This window comes from Dermacentor andersoni, chromosome 2 (genome assembly GCF_023375885.2).
Source record: "Dermacentor andersoni chromosome 2, qqDerAnde1_hic_scaffold, whole genome shotgun sequence".
Classification (NCBI taxonomy): Eukaryota; Metazoa; Arthropoda; class Arachnida; order Ixodida; family Ixodidae; genus Dermacentor; species Dermacentor andersoni.
The window spans coordinates 155,433,364-155,451,887 of NC_092815.1; the positions used below are offsets into that span (position 1 = coordinate 155,433,364).

Consider the following 18,524-nt stretch of genomic DNA (forward strand, 5'->3'; position numbering starts at 1 on the left):
TAAACCTTGCAGGATCAACCTTTATCAGAATGGGAACTCCCCCAGTAGTAGCAAGCACTAAGGTTTAAAAGAAAAGAAAGGCTTCCTATGCGAATGAATTGACCTCTAGCATCTACATGAAAGTGTGTAGTTCAGTACAATTAGGCTAATTTAAATGGACAGCAAAGATAAACGCCATAGTACGAGCGTGAATTAGAAAGTTTTTGCCCCTATATTTTATTACCCAAGATACGATAAATAAAGGTAACTACGCATATACGTACCTTACACTATTTTTCCACCCAATCCCCACACGGGTTCAGACGTTTGTCCCATCGCAGCATTAAATTTAAGATGCCCCTGTGTCGCTAGTCAGCGACGCAAGCGGCCTCTCCGAACTCTTATTGGCAATGCAAATCTCCACGGCCTCTTTCCCGACCACGACCTTTCCCAATGAGTGGGCTGCATATCCCTGTGAATTTCGATGGACGTTCGTCCTTTGCTACGTATACATATATAGAAAACGAATCTCGCTCCGTTTCTCGTAGGCCATGGACGTGTTGAAGCACAATGAAAACGCCATCTTCAACAACTGGCAGCAGTGCCGTGCCGCGGAGCTACCAGCAGATCAGGACGGGCCGGTCCAAGAAACTTCCATCACTCGGAATGGATATGTTGACTTCGCATTTAGAGCTGTAATTTCGTGTAAAAATTAGAGGCGATGGCTTTCTTATTCGCCGTCGTAGGATGAGATTTGTGGGGCGGGTGCTTGACCGTTCTCGAATCCGCGTGCGTTACCAGCCACCAAGTACTTTTCACATTAGGTACGTCTTTCTTTTACTCCTAGTGTAAAGTAGAGAGCCGTTTGGTTCACCTTTCAACCTTACATCTTATTGCTTTCTCTCTGCGTCTCCCTTCTGGCTGTGTAGATATCATTGTTGCATAATGTTTTAGATCACCCAGTCAGTTTTGTTGATCTTCTCTTATGCAGGAAAGCGGCTAAGGCACTGCTCGTGTTGATTCCTCTGCTGGGCGTCAGCTACATTCTGGTCATCTGGACGCCCCAGCACAAGACGGCCAGGGTCATCTTCACCTATCTGCAAATCACGCTGCTCTCCACTCAGGTCAGTCGTGTGGTCCGCGTGAAAGTATACGTTTCATTCGCTGTTTCTGTATATCTGTAAGCTTCTACTTCTGTTGTATAGTTGGATTCATGCGATGAGAACGGCGGCCTAGCTTCTCTTTTTTTATGTTGTTGTTCTGCAACACATACTGCGCATTTCTATGCGTAGGTACTAGCGGCCACACTGCAAAAAAGAATAGCAGCAGCTTTCACATGTTCTAGTTTCCGATGATATACCAATATTGCAGCAATTAAAGAAATCATAGTTGGCAACGGAGGTAAACATATCGGTTGTGAAGTATTTGTTCAGCGAAGTGCGGGTAGTAAGTATATCTCGAAAAATGGGCAATGAAATAAACGCGACTTGGAATCCACACAAGGGCACTTATTATAACAAGTCGCATTTCACTCGCAGTCTAATAAAACGCAAGCTCCTGCATCACAGACATACCATCGGACTACGGCGAAGACAGTGAAAATCCAGTTGCAGCCATTGAGAGTTTGGTAAATGTTTTCCCCAGGCAGACGTGAAAAGAAGGAAAGGTGTTCGGAAATGAAAAGAAAAAAAAATACTTAGCCCATCCGTAACAGCAGTGCTTCGGAGCACTAGCGTTATAAATTAGGCGGTAACATATATGTTCAACTGAAAACCGCGTTAGATAACCACTGTGCTATTGGGTTCCCTACGAAATGCTCATAAGGTAAAGAAAAGCGGGAAGAAAAACTGAAAGGTAGATGAGCAAATTGTATTAGATGCTTACATCTCATCGCTGCCACGTAAACTACTACGCTTGTTGGCACGCGGAAACCGTAACTTACAAAAGAAAATTGCATGGCACCTAAATTGTAAATTTTGCTTGACTAACTTCCTACAAAGAAAGAGCACCTCCATATAACGGGTGTTCCTACCATGCCTAGGGGTCTCGAATTCTCAGGGCAAGGCACGCGTCATGAACCGCGACACGCGATTGGCGTAAAACCTACCAGATAAGGCCCTGCTTGGATAATATTTCGCATGCAGGTATTTTCCGCCTGGCAAGGTCACATGGAAAGTTATCGCTACTTCGTGAAATACAGCAGGCAGGGTTGAATGTTGCACAAACGGAATCTTTAAGTTATTTTTTTTACTGCGTACATTGGCCACGTCACGAAATACAGCGCAACGAGGGAATCGGTTACTTTTGCAATGCGTTCAACGCCATAATTATCGAGCGTTAATGTGTTATAAGCGCAATGTTTCTAAAGAGATTATCACGTACACGTTACGTCTCCCACTTAAGGCACCTTGGCTACCGCGCCTGCGGTCGTCGTGATGCACAAATTCTTATGTTGAAGATTACAGCAGAAAGAAAGAGTCATAAGACGCGAAAAAAAGAGATAACGCCTCAAACTCACTGATACGATAGGATCCAATTTATTCACCAAAACGTAACGGCACGTACGAGATGCGAAAATGGTGTAGCCGTGTTTCAGATGGTAGACACTTCGCGAAATCGAGATGACGCGTTTGTATGGCCTGGAAAAAAAGAATAACTGTTTATCGAATGCTAAGCTTGTTATCATCGTCTAGCATTGATTTTCGCTTTGTAAACTCATTTGAGCAGAGAACAATAGCTATGATCGATTTCACATAAAGGAGATTGCCTTCAGATGCTCGCGCCTGAAGAATATAAAATTTAATCCGAAAAACCATATTCGGACATTTTTACTTCTGAAGTGATGGAAAATCTTCCACAGTACTAGAGCAGGAAATGTCAATATATCTGATGGGTCGACGGAGAAAAAGTAATACATGTGAGATTCGCTACGTTCGTTGCTTTCGCTGGTTTATGTACCAGGGTTAGACAAAAATTGTCTACACTGTTATTCTCGAAATGCATTCTGTTCACCATGCGATTCGACGTCAGGTTACTAGTGAACGCTTTCCATACCGTGTGGGCGTCTGTCCAGGAACTGTCGTCCACGATTGCAAATACAACCTCTTTTTAGTTTTGACTGCGGCGTAAAAAACGAAGGCTGATCCACCTAACACTTGTACGAAAGTAAAACAGCGTGTAGTGTCTCGTTTCCTGCAACGTGACGGCGAGCCTAGACTTAGAAAAGGGCAGTCTAACAAATATATTTAGTTGGCAAAACTGGCCATCCTAAGATGAACTGTCCTTACGCGGTAACAATAACATAATGAACTGTCCCGAAGCATTCAATGATATTGATGGTAATTCCTTGAAACATGGCACAAAATGGAGTGAAAGTGGCGTGAGGGAGCACCATCTAGTTCGTCATCATCTCCTAAAGTTGGCAGCCACTTTATTCGCGTTTCTACCAGGTCAGTGCCAAAAAAGTTAGGCGAGCTTGAGGGCCCCAAACAATGAAATCTTCCTTACCTCAGTAAGGACGCCTTCATTGCGGTGAGGCTACCTTATGTCACTCTGAAAGCTTCCTTACTGAGGGGCCCTCGGTGAAGGCTTCTATTGTGCTTCCTCAGCATAAGGTGGTTCCAAAGCTACGTTTATGCGTCCTTACGCCGCTCCTGGCTCTGAACGAGCGCTTCACCTCACTGCTTAACCACGTGACCTTTGCTTGCGCATGCACGATGTCGTCCACCTGCGGAGAAGCGCGAGCACGGTACGTCTTGCCAGGCTTGTTCGTTTCAGTCACGCGTGCGGCATGAAAGCGTTGCTAGGCGTTGCTAGGCGTTCCACGACGGCGGCGTGCCAGCGTTGATGGAGCACATCAAGTTTTGCACTATAATGCGCTACTTTTCTAAAATTTAGTGAACAAAACTAGAAGAAAGCGTCCACGCTTCTCTATATTAGCTCTTCAATTTAAAGATTGTGCGACGATACAACATTTTTTATTGAATAATGCTGTTCGCTTAAAGCTTTTAAGAGATAATCTCGAACCCAGGCATGCGGCAACCGCTCCTTACGTGAGGACGGGCGAAGGGAGCTTTCAGAGTACGCTTGCTTCCTCCATCGGTCCTTCGCTGTAAGGAGGCCTCACGTAAGGTTAGGAAGCGCTCGAAGGAAAGTAACGTTTCATTGTTTGGGCTTGAGACGTTCTGGTTCATGGAAGGACGTAGTTGTCGAAACAACGCCCTGCATGGTGCACGGCCCCACGTATTCCTTGGGAAAAGAAAGGGAAAATCACAAGTGACATCACGCTTCTATTCTTTGTCACAGAGAAGTGCAGCAGTCAGCGTAACTGAACCATTGTAACACGTTCGAATTTGCACGACAGCGACAAGGAGAGTCAGCGAACTCTCTTGAAGAGCGGGATTGAGGGAGTATGACGAGTTGGTTTTATTTTGATTTTTTTAACAGGGCTGCGGAAAATTTGTGACTTGTCCACGGTAATAAGGTTCCCAAAACGTTTAATATATTGTCGACAAAATGGCGCAGTGCTGATAAATTTCGACGCCACTGGCTGATTTAAAATTTTTGGGTGCAGCAGTTCTCATTTTGTTCGTAGTTTATTTTCCGCTGCTAAACGTTATTTCATGTATTACTACATACGATGGTGCCGATTACAGCGCGCGCCAACCTTGAGTCCACCAATGTGAAGAATTCAAAATCCACGAATCGTTCTGTTCATTCTCATTTCTGTGCAGCCCTATACAGTGATGACACGTGGAACGTTGTAGGGCCATAATTACAGAAAGAGAGCTCATGGCTACTTGGATTTTTTTTCGCAACCAACGTACAATATACTATATGGATATGATTTCTCAGTGAAGAGCAGAAGTTCGATAAGCAGATCATGCACGTCTACCATTAGCAGCTCTTTGCTTTCATGTAAAAATTGAATATTTAAAAAAAATATATTTGGGGACTTCACGTGGCACAACCACGATCGGATTAGGCGGCACGCTTTAGTGGAGTATCCGGAATAACTTTGCCTCCCTGGGGTTCTTTAAAGTGCAACAAGTGCACAGTACACGAGCGTTTTGCCATTCCGACTCCTTCGCAATGTGGGCGCGCCGGCGGTTTCGAAACCGCGACCTCGAACTCAGTGGTGCACCGCCCAAGCAACCAGGTAACTACTGCGCGTGGGTAAACGTGGTGACTGACCGACAGCCACAGCCGGGCCCGTAACCTTAATTTAATGTTGACCGTGCAAGATTCTGCCGATGCCTTTTCAAGAAGAAAAAAGATAGGAACGAAAGAAAAATCGCACAGTGAATTTTACGCCAGATTGCTCCTATCATTGATAATGGTATGCCGCGCAGACATGGCGGTGATGGCGTCCAGTAGCTGAGCACTAGGTTCCCATCTTGATTAAAGCTGGCAGCGGCACCGGTCGTGTGCGCACGATTTGTAAACAGTGTCCATTCATGAAGCTTTCGGCCATGGCTCAAACCCTGGTTTCAAAAGTGTTGTTCTAGGACCCGCACTGCAACTTCTCTGATAGCACTGATACGCCCACGAGATGTAAAAGACATTCGAGGAAATAACAAAGCCCCTTATCGGTAAGTAATTGAGGCACTAATGAGCTGTTGTCTTATTTTGTTAAACAAGCTTCGAGCGTTATGCATAGGCTTACAAAGGGCGGTGCGGCTCACATTCTTTCTTTACATTCGACAGGGCTTCACGGTCGCCGTGCTGTACTGCTTCCTGAATGGCGAGGTAAGTAGATCATCAGCGACGCGTGAAATTATCCTAACAGTATTTTATATAAATGGGTGCGCATAAGCTGCCGATTTATATACAATTCAGCGCACGCATCTGCCGAGCTGTGAATTACGTACCCACTTCACAGAGGCGCACAAAAAAGAATGGCACGTGCTTTGTAGATTGCCGGACAGGAGTGGTGTACCGCATTCCGTTTTCCTGTGAAACCGAACACGTGCGTCAAAGAGCGTTTCAGAGAGTATATCGGTGCGAGCTTTTGTAGCGGCGGAGAGGGGGGGCAGGCCACCTAGCTGATCACTGTGAAAGGTGTCTGTGTACTTTAACGCTCACTGAAACCCGTATTCTCGGGGCCTTTGGAACGCAAAATCAAAGAGAATCGTACGAAGCTCATTGAATAAAGTAAGTAGGCATATTTTGCCTCAGCACGGCATCCATTCCCCTGTCAGTAAAGAAGAACTTTTATCTGGAGAAAACATCTACATGTGCAAAGTGTGTGAACGTGATGGATAGCGTGCGCAGCGGCAATGCGTTTCTGTCACCCCTGCGCAGCAACTGCTACTTGTGTACCGCTCTGCAGCAGAGAGAGAGAGAACAACTTCAATTAAAACAAACCCGAGTGTAGGTCTACTGCACTAAGATGAATTCAAGTTCGGCGTGTGTACAGTGTATCTTGCTGGGTTGAGACTAAGTTTGCGCCGTAAAACCATGTTTCATAAGTTAGTATATAAGGTGCTTCACACCGCTGTTAATAGTTCATCTGCTTTATTGTAAAAAATAAATATGTTACAAGAATTTTCTGACTGTTCATACTTTTTTTTGCGCAATATTACTTGAGTAATGGATTACCAACTTGCCCGGACTGCTGCTCTCATTAAAGTGCGGGACTTACTTTACACTCGTGGAGATAGGCTTCGTCGCAACTATGTTGACTGTCAGGGTCCGCCGGCTTTGTATTAGCCGACAGGCACGCTGTTGCCAGAGCTTGAGGAGATTATACAAATCGTTACGAACGAAGCGCGAGGTCCAGCTCCGTAAGCACGGAGCTTACGAAGTGGTAAATCCTCGCCTGAGATGGCCGCATCAATGTCATATATGACGCCTGTAGTAGTCTCTTTTCCCATCGGGATGATGGTACGGACGTTCATGCCACCGAGAACAGTGACAGCTCGCAGAGAATCTAACACCGACGCTTGGGCGACGTCTACCGCGACAATATTCTTCTGAGGGTTGACTCGTACGTCCTCAATGCCATTTGGCAACAGTCTCTCGAGTTCAACCGATGCAACTTGCCTGTTGAGGAACCTCATGTTGTCGGAGGGTAGCACAGGTAAGAAAAGGATGGTGTACTCCGGCGAACTCTGCGGAGTCCTCATAGTAGATGTGTCGACAGAGGCCCCAAGCATCCGCCGCTTTGCTTTATTACTCAGGACAGTCACGTAGTCGTCGTCGGAGCTGTCGTCGCTCTCGGTCGAGTCTATCAGGGTAGCCTCGCTGTCGCTCGAGAGGCTGTTCCGCTTCCTTGAAGCTGCCGACGCGGGCGCCGCTACATCAGGTAGGAGTGCGGGTGGCTCCACTTCCATTCCCGTCGGGTAGGGAACAGTGTTCCCCGGAAGAAAGCGAGAATTACCACAAAATACTGGTGACGGAGAACAATCACTCAGCAATAGGATCACTTTTAGCACTTTTGATAAAGCCTGCCAATCATGGGACCCACATACTACAGGTGGCGCGTCTCGGAACTTCCAGATGCGTGAAAATTGTCTTTAAAGGTGACTGCCTTCCATCGCATGTGAAGGTAGGTCATTTTCGACATGCTGTCCGGCCCTTTGTTTCCAAGCCGCTTCAGTGCAGAAACTGTCAGAAATTCGGCCATGTGAGCGCCGTCTGTGGAAAGTCGGCTATATGTTCCCGCTGTGCAGCACAACACTCTGCAGGCAACTGCCAGGCAAAAACTTATAAGTGTCCGAACTGTCAAGGGCCCCACGATGCCTCATCAAAGGATTGTCCTAGAGTTAAGCGAGAACTCTCCATCTTGAAGAAAATGGTGAGGGACCGGTCGACTCATCGTGAAGCAGCCGCTGACGTCAGGCGACGTCGTTCTCGTCGCAGACGCTCATCAAGGAATTCTGCTCTCCGCACAAAGAATACGCGTGCCGCACAGCCTCTTGCTGTTGAATCTGCTCCAACCTCAGTGCAGAATATTTCCAAACCGTGTATAGATAACGGAGCATCTGAAAAGACTGCCGTGGATGGGGAATGGCCACCACTGCCAAGGATAAGCCCTGTGAAAAAACCCCAACAAGGAAAGGCACCACAATGCTCCACCCCTCACCCAGATGAGCTGACAGAGCATGACCGCCGAATTGTAACAATGCTCAAGTCTTTGATAAATGCGATTCGCACGCTTGTGGGCAACTCGAATACGCCAACAGGTCGAAGCGCCGTGCGCGTGTTGGATGCCCTGAGCCCAGTGCTTGCAAATCTTGCATAAGCACAATGGCTCTTCCACTGCCTTCACTCCGTGATGAAGTGCGTAGCGCGACGATTTTCCAGTGGAATGCCAGAGGACTTAAATCATGGATTTCATGTTTCCGCCAATACGTTTTCACGAACCGATTTCCTGTAGTGGTAATATGTGAACCTCACGTGTCAAAAGCACCAAGACTCTCGGGATACGAAGCCTTTATGGCGTCGATGTGCGGGCAATCCAGCAAAGTAATTGTTTACATCCGTACAGAACTGACTTACATACCCCACTCAGTGCAGCCTCATGATGGAAACCAATACGTGTGTCTCCGCATTACAAAGAATAAAGTGGCCTTCACCCTTATCGGTGCCTACATATCCCCATATAGTCGGTTCGACGGCGACCGATTGCGAGACATCCTGACGGCGACTACTGGACCCTGGATTATCACGGGAGACTTTAATGATCATCATTTGGCTTGGGGAAGCTCCAGAATAGATTCCAGGGGCCGGAAATTTGTGGAATTTGCTTCCGACCATGAACTTAGCATTATGAACGATGGCAGTCCGACGTACTTGCGTGGTTCGAACTATAGCAGTTGCTTAGACTTGACCTTGGTGTCAGGGCAACTTGGTCAAAATGCTCGATGGTTCTCTGACTCATGGTATTGACCATATTCCCACCTACTTAAGTATCACTGGATTTGGAAGCTTCTCCTCTTGTACTTCCCGACAAGCATATATATAAGGTGGTCAACGTATAAGACAAAGGTGGAAGAGGAATGCAAAGAAGGATTTACCGGCACCATTCAAAACCTTATTACAAGTGTACTGGAATCGTCTAAGTACACATTTATATCCGCTAAAAAACGTACGGATTTTGGCATGGAACTTGAGCGACTTCGAACGATTCGCAGAAGAGCCGAGAGGCGATACAGGCGCACGAAGTCAATTCATGACCTTAGAGTCGCTCGACGTATACAGAAGAAAATCCAACGTCTTATGGACAGGTTGGAGGAACAACGGTGGAAGACGTTCTGCGAATCACTTGACCCCCGCAAGCCACTGTCTATCATATGGAGGACGATGCGCGGCCTTGGCACGTCTCCACAGCAACGACACCCATTCTCAGCCCTAGCCCTCCATCAAGGCCGCTCACAGGTCGATATAGCCGAAGATTTCTGTGTGAAAATTGCGGGCAGTGTGTTCACCACCAATAGTGAAATTCTGGGTGAGGTTCCTGCGACACGCTTCCCAGAATTGAATGTGTCCTTCTCACTTGAGGAATTGAACGCTGCTCTGGCCTCATGCAGGCGCTCATCGTCGCCAGGACCAGACGGCATCACCTACGCTGCTTTATGCCACCTAGGTGAAGATGGCCGAAGCAGACTGCTGGAGTGTTATAACCAGTCATGTAATGATGGTGTCGTTCCTGAGCGGTGGAAGTCCAGCCGCTTGATACCACTCCTGAAGCCTGGAAGTCGCCACTTGATCTAGCGTCCTACCGACCCATTGCGCTGTCCAGCTGTGTTGGGAAGGTCATGGAAAGAATGATTCTCACCTGCCTAGAATGGTATCTTGAGCGCCACAAGGTATACCCCGATGCCATGGCTGGTTTTAGAAGAGGCCGTTCCTCTATTGACAACTTCATCGACCTAGTCTCGTCTGTAGAACAGGAAAAACACCACAAGCGTATATCGGTCGCACTATTCCTCGACGTGAAAAGCGCCTATGATAATGTAACGCATGAAGCCATCCTTGATGCCCTGAAAAATAATGGAGTAGGTGGACGTACGTTTCGGTGGATTCGGAGCTATCTATTCAAAAGATCTTTCTTTGTGCACAGTGCAGATGGCCGAACTGATGACCATTACACTTGCCGTGGCGTCCCTGAGGGTGGGGTTCTTAGCCCCACTTTGTTCAACCTTGCAATCCTTGGCCTGGCCGACGTTCTACCACATGCAGCAAACCTTTCCATATATGCTGACGACATATGCATATGGGCCTCCGCAGTTACACTTCTCCAGGTGCGTGCACGACTCCAAAAAGCAGTGACCCTAACATCATCGTACCTGCGTGCGCAAGGCCTCAGCACTTCGACCGAGAAGTGCGCCTTAGTCGCCTTTACCCACAAGCCCATGACCTGGTACCTCATTTCTATTGACCACCAACCAATTTCCTACGCAAAAACTCACCGATTCCTAGGCATTACTATAGACAGAGACCTTTCATGGAGCCCCCACATCACATATTTGAAGAAGAGGCTTACTTCTATCTCCCATATACTAAGGTTTCTTGCCGGTAAAACGTGGGGCACATCCGTGGCATCTATGCTTCAACTATACAGGACGCTCTTCCTAGGATACTTGCGATACAGCACACCAGTGCTGTCCAATGCTAACAAAACTAACATCCATGTCCTACAGAGCATTCAAGGCCAGGCGCTTCGAACATGTCTGGGGCTACCTCGAAATGCTTGAACTGTGGCAACAATTGCCACCGCGAGAGACCACCCAATAAGGACCTATATAGATATCGACGCACTCCGGGTGCATGTTCGCCATATATCCAGAGTCCCTGACCACCATCTCGCTCGCTTGCCTGAGAAAAGACCGAGGGCAGCGTTCTCCAGATCAATTGCGGCTAAGCGGCACTCTTTGAGGCACTCACCCGCAACAAGAACGCCATCCCCTATGTGGTGCTTGAAGAAGCCTCCTGTGTACCTTGCTGTTCCAGGAATAGTGAAGAAAGCTAGCCTGACCACCGCGGCTCTCAAGCAGATCACATTGGAACTTCTGCATTGTTCATACGCTAACCGAATTCATGTTTACACGGATGGTTTCGCTTTAGAAAATTCTATGGGCGCCGTTGTTCTACCATCTCAATCGGTCGTCATCAAGTTTAAGATATCACACGTAACGACATCTACATGCTCTGAACTGGCCGCTCTTCGCGCTGCTGTCGAATACATTGAAAAAGAACCAGCCAACAAATGGGCAATATTTTGTGACTCGAAAGCAGCCCTCCAGAGCTTGCGAAGTTTACGACGTGGCAATTATGAACAGCTGGTGTCACAAATCAACGAAACCTGCCACTGCGCTTCTGAAAGAGGACATGATATCATATTTCAGTGGCTGCCGGGACATTGTGGCATCGTTGGTAATCACCTCGCCGATGACGCTGCCCGACGTGCCCAGGCTGGCTCACCGACACTCCTTATACCTTTATCCAGAGTCGACGCTGCAAGAGAGCTTCGCAGTCTCGCTCGTACAACCACGTTAGGTTGCTGGCATACACCACAGAACTCTGATTGTCATTTACACAGCCTCGACCCATCACTGAAACTTACATTACCAGCGAACCTTCCACGATGTGACGCAACACTGCTGTGTCGGCTGTGGGTAGGAGTAGCATTCACCAACTCCTGCAGCTATCGTATTGGAATTCACCAATGTGCGCTAAGTGTAAGTGTGAAGAGACCATCAGTCACCTTCTGTGCCACTGTTCTCGCTTCGATAATCAACGCGAGACTCTCCTGTGTGCCTTAAATAGACGGGATGACAGGCCATTTACGGAAGCGAAGATCTTGGGAGCCTGGCCTCACAGTTCATTGGCCCAGAAAGCAGTTCGAGCGCTTTTTCGCTACCTGAGGGCAACAGACTTGAGTGCCCGACTATAGACATCCTACACCTAAGTTCTCTCTCTCCCTCTTTCACTCCCCATTCCCCTCCCCACGTGAAGGGTAGCAAATTGGACTCAGTCTGGTTAACCTCCCTGCCTTTCCGTCTTCCCTTCTCTCTCTCTCTTACGAAGTGGAGGCCAATTATTTACCTGCTACCAGCCTACGACTCCGACGCCGATTCTCTCGATGCGCAGGTCCGAAACTCGGTGCGCCACCACCTGGAGCGGTGGAAGACAATGCGCGCCCTGCGGCGCGGCAGTGACCGGTGCCGCCAGGCGCTCGGCTACGGCCGCGTGCAGAAGCCGCTGGCCATGCAGCGCGGCAGCTGCGTCAGCTTTACCACCACCACCACGACGACGTGCCTGCCGTCCACGGGCAGCCGCTTCACGTCGCAGCAGAGCAAGCGGCCCAGTAACGGCTCGTACGCGCAGCTCCCCTTCACCGACAACCCTGTGTAAACGGGATGAAAGACTGGCTGGCCCGCTACAATGAGAATTTTTTTTTTTTTTTCGTAACGAGAGATGTGACTCGGGCGTAGGCTCCGATGAGGGCTGGCGATTCGCTTTTGCAGGGCTCACGTGAGTCCATCGATGACAAAAAAAAAAAGAAAAGGGTCGTTGCCTATAAATGGCTAAATTTATTTTTCCCATTTGCGCATAACCATTCGCAGGAACGAACAGCTGTCGGCCGTCGTTTTTGTAGATCCGTAGCCCTCTGTTCATTTTATGCGAGCACGCGTCTCAAAAAAATAAAAAAAATAAGACACGCGGTTGAAAGACGAGTTGTTCAGCAGTAAGAGCTGACCGCAGTTTCTTTTGCGCTCCGGTGAAAAGAAATAGGAATTTCCTGTTGCGACAGAGCTTGGTGTGTACATTGTTAACTCGGACTATATTTTGCTCGCTTATTTACATGAAAGGTACCGGACGTTTCTCGCATACTTGCCGTATCTTGTGTACGTTTATTCCCCTTTTCTGTTTTGTCACGTAACTTTTATTTCTCTTCTTCGTCGAAAATTACTGCGCAGTGGAGTTCCTCTAGAGCACTTTAAATGTTCAGCCAACAAGTAGTATGCGGTATCGAAGCGGCCCTACAAAGAGCAAACCTCGTTTTTGACCCTTAACGTGGATTTCCTCACAAAATTTTATCTATATGTTGAAGCTACAGTCATAGGGAATGGTAGAGGTAACGCGGCAGTTTTGAGACCCGAACACATGACTCAAATGCCAGATCTTTGAATGCGTGTCTATGAAGCTGCTAATGCCATTACGTGAATTATAAGTTGTGCATGGCGCGATGAGCTTAATTTACTATAATGCGCCAGATACTTTTAATATACTTGCAGGTATATATGAAAAGCTGGTTTATGGCGCACGATTCAACTTATGCCGCCGCTAGGCTATAGACCAGCGGCACGGATGATTGAAGCGCATGACGGGAATGATGGAGAGTTGGTGAGCGAATCAGTTTATTGTTAAAAACAGGTGCCGTCGGCACCAAAGGTGCGAAAGCACACGCTGTTCGAAATAATGTGCTTTCTTCATACGGAAGCGTCTATGCGGGTAACGTGTGGTCCCACCTAATGTTGCTAACAGCGGGCAAACACTTGGTAATGGATGTAGTCCGTGAACAATCTTTATCATTTTTATTGAGCAAAAGAGGGAGTAATGAGTTAAAAAAAGCCTTCGACGGCCTGTACAATATCCTGTATGAAAAATAGTTTATTTACACCGACGTTAAACAACCCGCCTTCCATAGTTTTCACATTTGGGGGCAATAAAAAAATTTTCTGCACATGAAATCATTAAAAAAGAACTGCTCAGTGTAGAATACCTATTTAGATTTCTTTAAGGAAACTCATATGTAGCAGTCAGTGTTTGGAGCATAAAATCTATTCTGCGCGCTTATTATAAATGAACGCTGCTGAAACAGAAGTATTAGGCATGACAAATGCCGAGTAGTTATCCTCCCTGCATAGAGCGAAGATTAGTTTTCTGTGTTGGGACGCATACATAAACACCAGGCTACGGCTTCACCGGCTGAATGACTCATATTTACACTTACATTACATCTTAAAGACATATCAGAGATCACGCAAACGAGCTGCAATGCTGTGTTACGTTTGACAAGTCGTTGGTGTAAAGCATGTACCAGAAATAAAAAAGTAGGAAGCTTACCTCATTGGATCATGGCGGCATTAGTAACGTCCGATTCGTATCTCAGAATATACTAGTTTAGAAAATTTACCCGGCAGCTATAATTTCAGGACGCTACTTTCAAAACATTAAAGTGGATTAACCGAACGCGAACTTGGCAGTTTTCTTTACGTAGTCGTCACATTGAACTGGTCTCAGTCATCAAATTGGAGATTGACACCGAAGAGACCGAAGAGACCGCACTTTCATGCAAACGCCAGTGTTAATACTTATGCGTCGATGCTCGTTTCGGCTGTTGAAAGTTATCCCGTTTCCTAAAATTTCTCATTACTACCAGCACACAATGAAAGAAAAAGCGGGCTGACTAAACAAATACATCTGGCACATCCAGTACGATGTCGTTTGGGTGGACGCCGGCATAAATAATGAAAGCAGATTTTCGTCATCATGTATGTATATATAGGTGAGCGCTTCGGCCGCTAAGAAAAAAAGAAAGCTACATGGGAACAGGGTACTGTAGATGATCTAGAATCAGTGTCATGTGACGGTGTTTTTTTTTCTTGTCATTTTCACGAGCATTCACTGTACAAAGACATGAGTACACGTTAATGGCGGCAAGGAGAAATTTGTCTGGATGCCGCCCACGAGTTGACCTTTGCCGCCACTGGTGTGACGTCGTTCTCCTTCGTCGTTGACCTACTCACGTCCTGTCATTTCTGTGAATTGTACATAGAAGTGTGTCGCGTTGCCGAATGGCAGCCTCTAGTTTCATAGCAGCAATGAAGAGCGCTCATAAAAGGTACAACGGCGTGAATGTTGCTCCTCACCCTGGTGCTCCCTCGTCATGCGTAATGCTTTAGGAGGAAGCTCTAGCTCAGAACCAACACCGACTTCTGTATTAAAATACATGTAAAACGCAAAAATACTTTATTAAAACAACCACTGCACCGATTTGAGCAAAATGTGTGAAAATTAGATTCCTAGCAACTTTATGGAAAATAATTTTGATTTAGAACTTTGAATCATTTACAAGGATATTGGAAACTTAGTAGGTTTAAAAAATATAAGCATTGAATTATACAAACGTAACCGTTCGTAGTAAATAGATATCGCAGTTTTGTAAAGCTTCTCCTAGAACAGCTCAAATGTACAAATTTTATGTATTAGTTTATAGTTTACGTGAAAATTTTCCAATGCTTACAAAGGCTTTTCAAACATCTACTCAAAAATTAATTGTCTGTTTGAGAGTGATGCATACTGTATCAAGTTTGGTTGCCCTACGTGTATTGATGGTCGTAGTTTAGAAAAGAGTAAAATATTTAGCTACTTTTCAGTTACAGAGTTGTAAGCATGACGCTGGCGCTTTTTTTTTTAATTTTGCACTTTGCAACAATTCTCGTAAAAAAAAGCTGACAGCCTAAATAAAAATTGTGCTTCCTGTCCTTGTATTTTAGGCTCTTCATTTAAATGCAACAAATATCATCTAAATCGCTGCAGTGGTTACAGATGAAAAATAGTTTCTCTGCTCCCGTGCATTTAGATAGCACTACGAGTGCACGAGCTAAAGCTTCCTCTTGATAATTGGCATACAGGGCAGGCAAACAAGAACCTAAAGTGTGATATGGTAAACTAGGCTATTTTCGAGCCTGGTGACTGAGTGAATTGCAACACTCGTTGTAAATCTGGGCCCGTATTCACAAAACGTTCTTACGCTAAAAGCATTCGTGCCAGCCAATCATGATGTAGGACATATTATTAGTGAAGGCCATCAGCCAGTGAAAGACAGCACTTACGAACCAACAGCTTCGTCAATTCTGCCCCTGGGCCCGTATTCACAAAATGTTTGTACGCTAAAATTATTCGTAAGAGCCGATTCCAAACTATCCAGGGGCGCTATGACGTAAAGCTATTCCAAACTTTCCTATTACAATTCTGTAGTCGGCTCTCCACGATTGGTCAAAAAGCTTTAGGGCCGCCCACACTTCGCTTGTTTGTCACACGACGTCCCGAAAACCGCGAGAAGGGCCCATCTAATATGACCTGTACAGACTGATTATGCGTGATAAAACCAAAGGAAAGAATGATGATTATTTCTGATTCGACGCCCTTCTCACCATTTGCCCTGTGCTATTGGTCAAATGTTTTCGGTCTTCGCCCATTTCGCCTGTCTGTCACGCGATCTCACAAAATCACTGAAAACTCATCGCGTCACAGTGACGTCTACGCGTTAAGGATGCATTAATACGCCGAACAAAACATATTTTTTTTCTGAATAGCCAGAGACCACGCCGTTCCGAAAGAAATAAAAGATAGCTGCCCACCGGTCACTCTGGCACAGGCTACTCGGGTCTGCCGGGGAGAATGGTTTTATTTGCATATAATAGAAATGTTTCCATGGTAGTATAACGCTATCGAGCCCATTCTGTACGTATACAGCATCTCCCTGCCAACTTTTCGTTGTTGCGAATCCGTTCTGGCGGCACGTTTAACGCCGCCACGATTTTCGACCAGCGCAAGCTAAGTAAAGGGAAGCGGACCAATCACAAACGCTGGCACCACCCTCTTCATCCGGTTATCTACTTTCACTGTGCTGGCTCGGTCCCATCGAATCCGCCTCTACTTTAGCGCGCTCCTCGCCTCTGGCCAGCCAATTCTATATCAAAATTTACTCGGTATAGGCAATGTTACTTGCTTTTAAAGAAAAAGACCGCCTAAAATGAGGATCTCCTTCCATTGGCTTTATCAAACAACGCGGTGGGTTACCGCCCGATGCTTACGTCGGTCATTACGTAAATTTGACGTCAGGAGTTTGGAATAAAAATAGATTGGAATTGTTTCACGTTATAGGGCCCCAGTTACGCGACATATAATTACCAATTCTGAAATCTCCCATAGAGGGTATGAGCTACTCGTAGAGAAAAACCAACCAACCAACCAACCAATTAGCGAAGCTGGCTGCCCAGTATCAAAGATCACTTACGAAAGAAGAACTTTGTAAATACGGGCCCAGTTATGATCATATTTCATAAACAGGTTGTTTGCGAACGCACTAGATTTTATCGCGCCTGCGTCGTCTGTGTAGTTTAGAGACTTCATCACAGAGTGAACACCATTATAATGGTACTGTACAGGTTTCCTTATTCAGCCCTAACAGTCTTCGATGTTGGATACAGAAGATTATGCTTCCCTCTCTCTGTCGCAAGGCACAGCAAAAACTGGATTTTTAAGTGAGCGAGAGACATGAAATTCTCAAGTACGACTCAATATTTTGATTCATGCGGGTGTTTCCGGAAGTATTCGTTGTAGTTTTGATCATGTGTTGACACATCTTGGGAGGCAAGGTGGGTTACGAACGAAGTGAAGATTCATTACATTGTGATTGCAGTTTTAATTTTGGGTGCAACATTTCAAGGCCGACATAGCGAAAGCAACATTATTGTTGTTTGAGTTTCTTGTAGCAAAATAATTTGCCATCGCTGAGGAAACAGGCTGTATACAATTTTGGATTCGCTTACGATGCGACAAGCGTTTTGAAAAGAAAAACGACTGGTTTCCTGACAGAAGCAAAGCAGGATTCAAAAAGTTGCATTGGGGCATGTTTATATGTGTATAGTGCTTCAAAAATAAATTAATGCCGAAAGCTATAGAATCACCGAACGGATGTCATTTCAGGCATTTGCGTTTCTGTAGAAGATCTAAGTGCAATTCAGGCAGCGGGAAGCATAATTAACCGTATTTCTTACCGTACTGTACTATCACATCCTATCATTGTTTCGTCCATTGTTGCCCAAAATGCACAGTGCTGAAATTATTTTAGCTTGAAATACGCATCTAAAATGGTAAATTTATTACTATCATGTGGGTTAGAAAACACATGCATTTTCTATTTATATTCATAATTTTGTTGGTGCAGTCTACTAAATCGAGATGTCGCCTCTACGGCATCCTTTAAACGCACAGCGAGCTAAATATATAGTCATAGAGTTACGCGAAAGTGAAAACAGAAATATTTATGATCCCTGTTTGACATCTGCTTACTCCTGTAAATATTACGTCGAAGCGTGAGCGAGTACGCATATATTTATGTCTGAAAATTGCTCACATCACGCCTACTCTAAAGTGTCGGGTGAAATACGAGTAACACATGTCTATTGAAATGTACGACTGTTCGAGAAATTACCTGTACTCTGTTTGGCGTTGTGCCAATAAAGTATTCTTGTTTTGTTTTGAAACACATCCGGTGTTGGGCTTGAAATAAGTTATCAACATGCAACGCATTTCCAGCACAAGAAAGATAATAACACTGATGCTGACTACTGTGAAGCCTAATGATTTTGCGACACCTTTACGCAACACAGCAAGTTGCCACTGTCGGTAAGCCGAGGCTCACATGGGGCGGTAAACAGGTCGCGCTTTCCTTGCCAGAGCCAAATGAGGAAAGACTATGCTCTTGCATCAAGGGTTTTGTGCTATAGTATTCCTTAGAAACC

The 18,524-nt window shown here is 45.9% G+C and overlaps 1 protein-coding gene across 1 annotated transcript in view; it reads left to right on the plus strand.

Annotated features, from left to right (window-relative positions):
* LOC126540564 (diuretic hormone receptor-like) overlaps positions 1 to 18,270 on the plus strand; it is a 230,872-nt gene extending 212,602 nt beyond the window's left edge. The window contains exons 11-13 of the mRNA XM_050187400.3: positions 971 to 1,103; positions 5,686 to 5,727; positions 12,076 to 18,270. Of these exons, the coding sequence (XP_050043357.1) occupies positions 971 to 1,103; positions 5,686 to 5,727; positions 12,076 to 12,339 (439 nt within the window). The 3' untranslated portion in view covers positions 12,340 to 18,270. The remainder of the gene's footprint in view (positions 1 to 970; positions 1,104 to 5,685; positions 5,728 to 12,075) is intronic.
* The last annotated feature ends 254 nt before the right edge of the window (positions 18,271 to 18,524 follow it).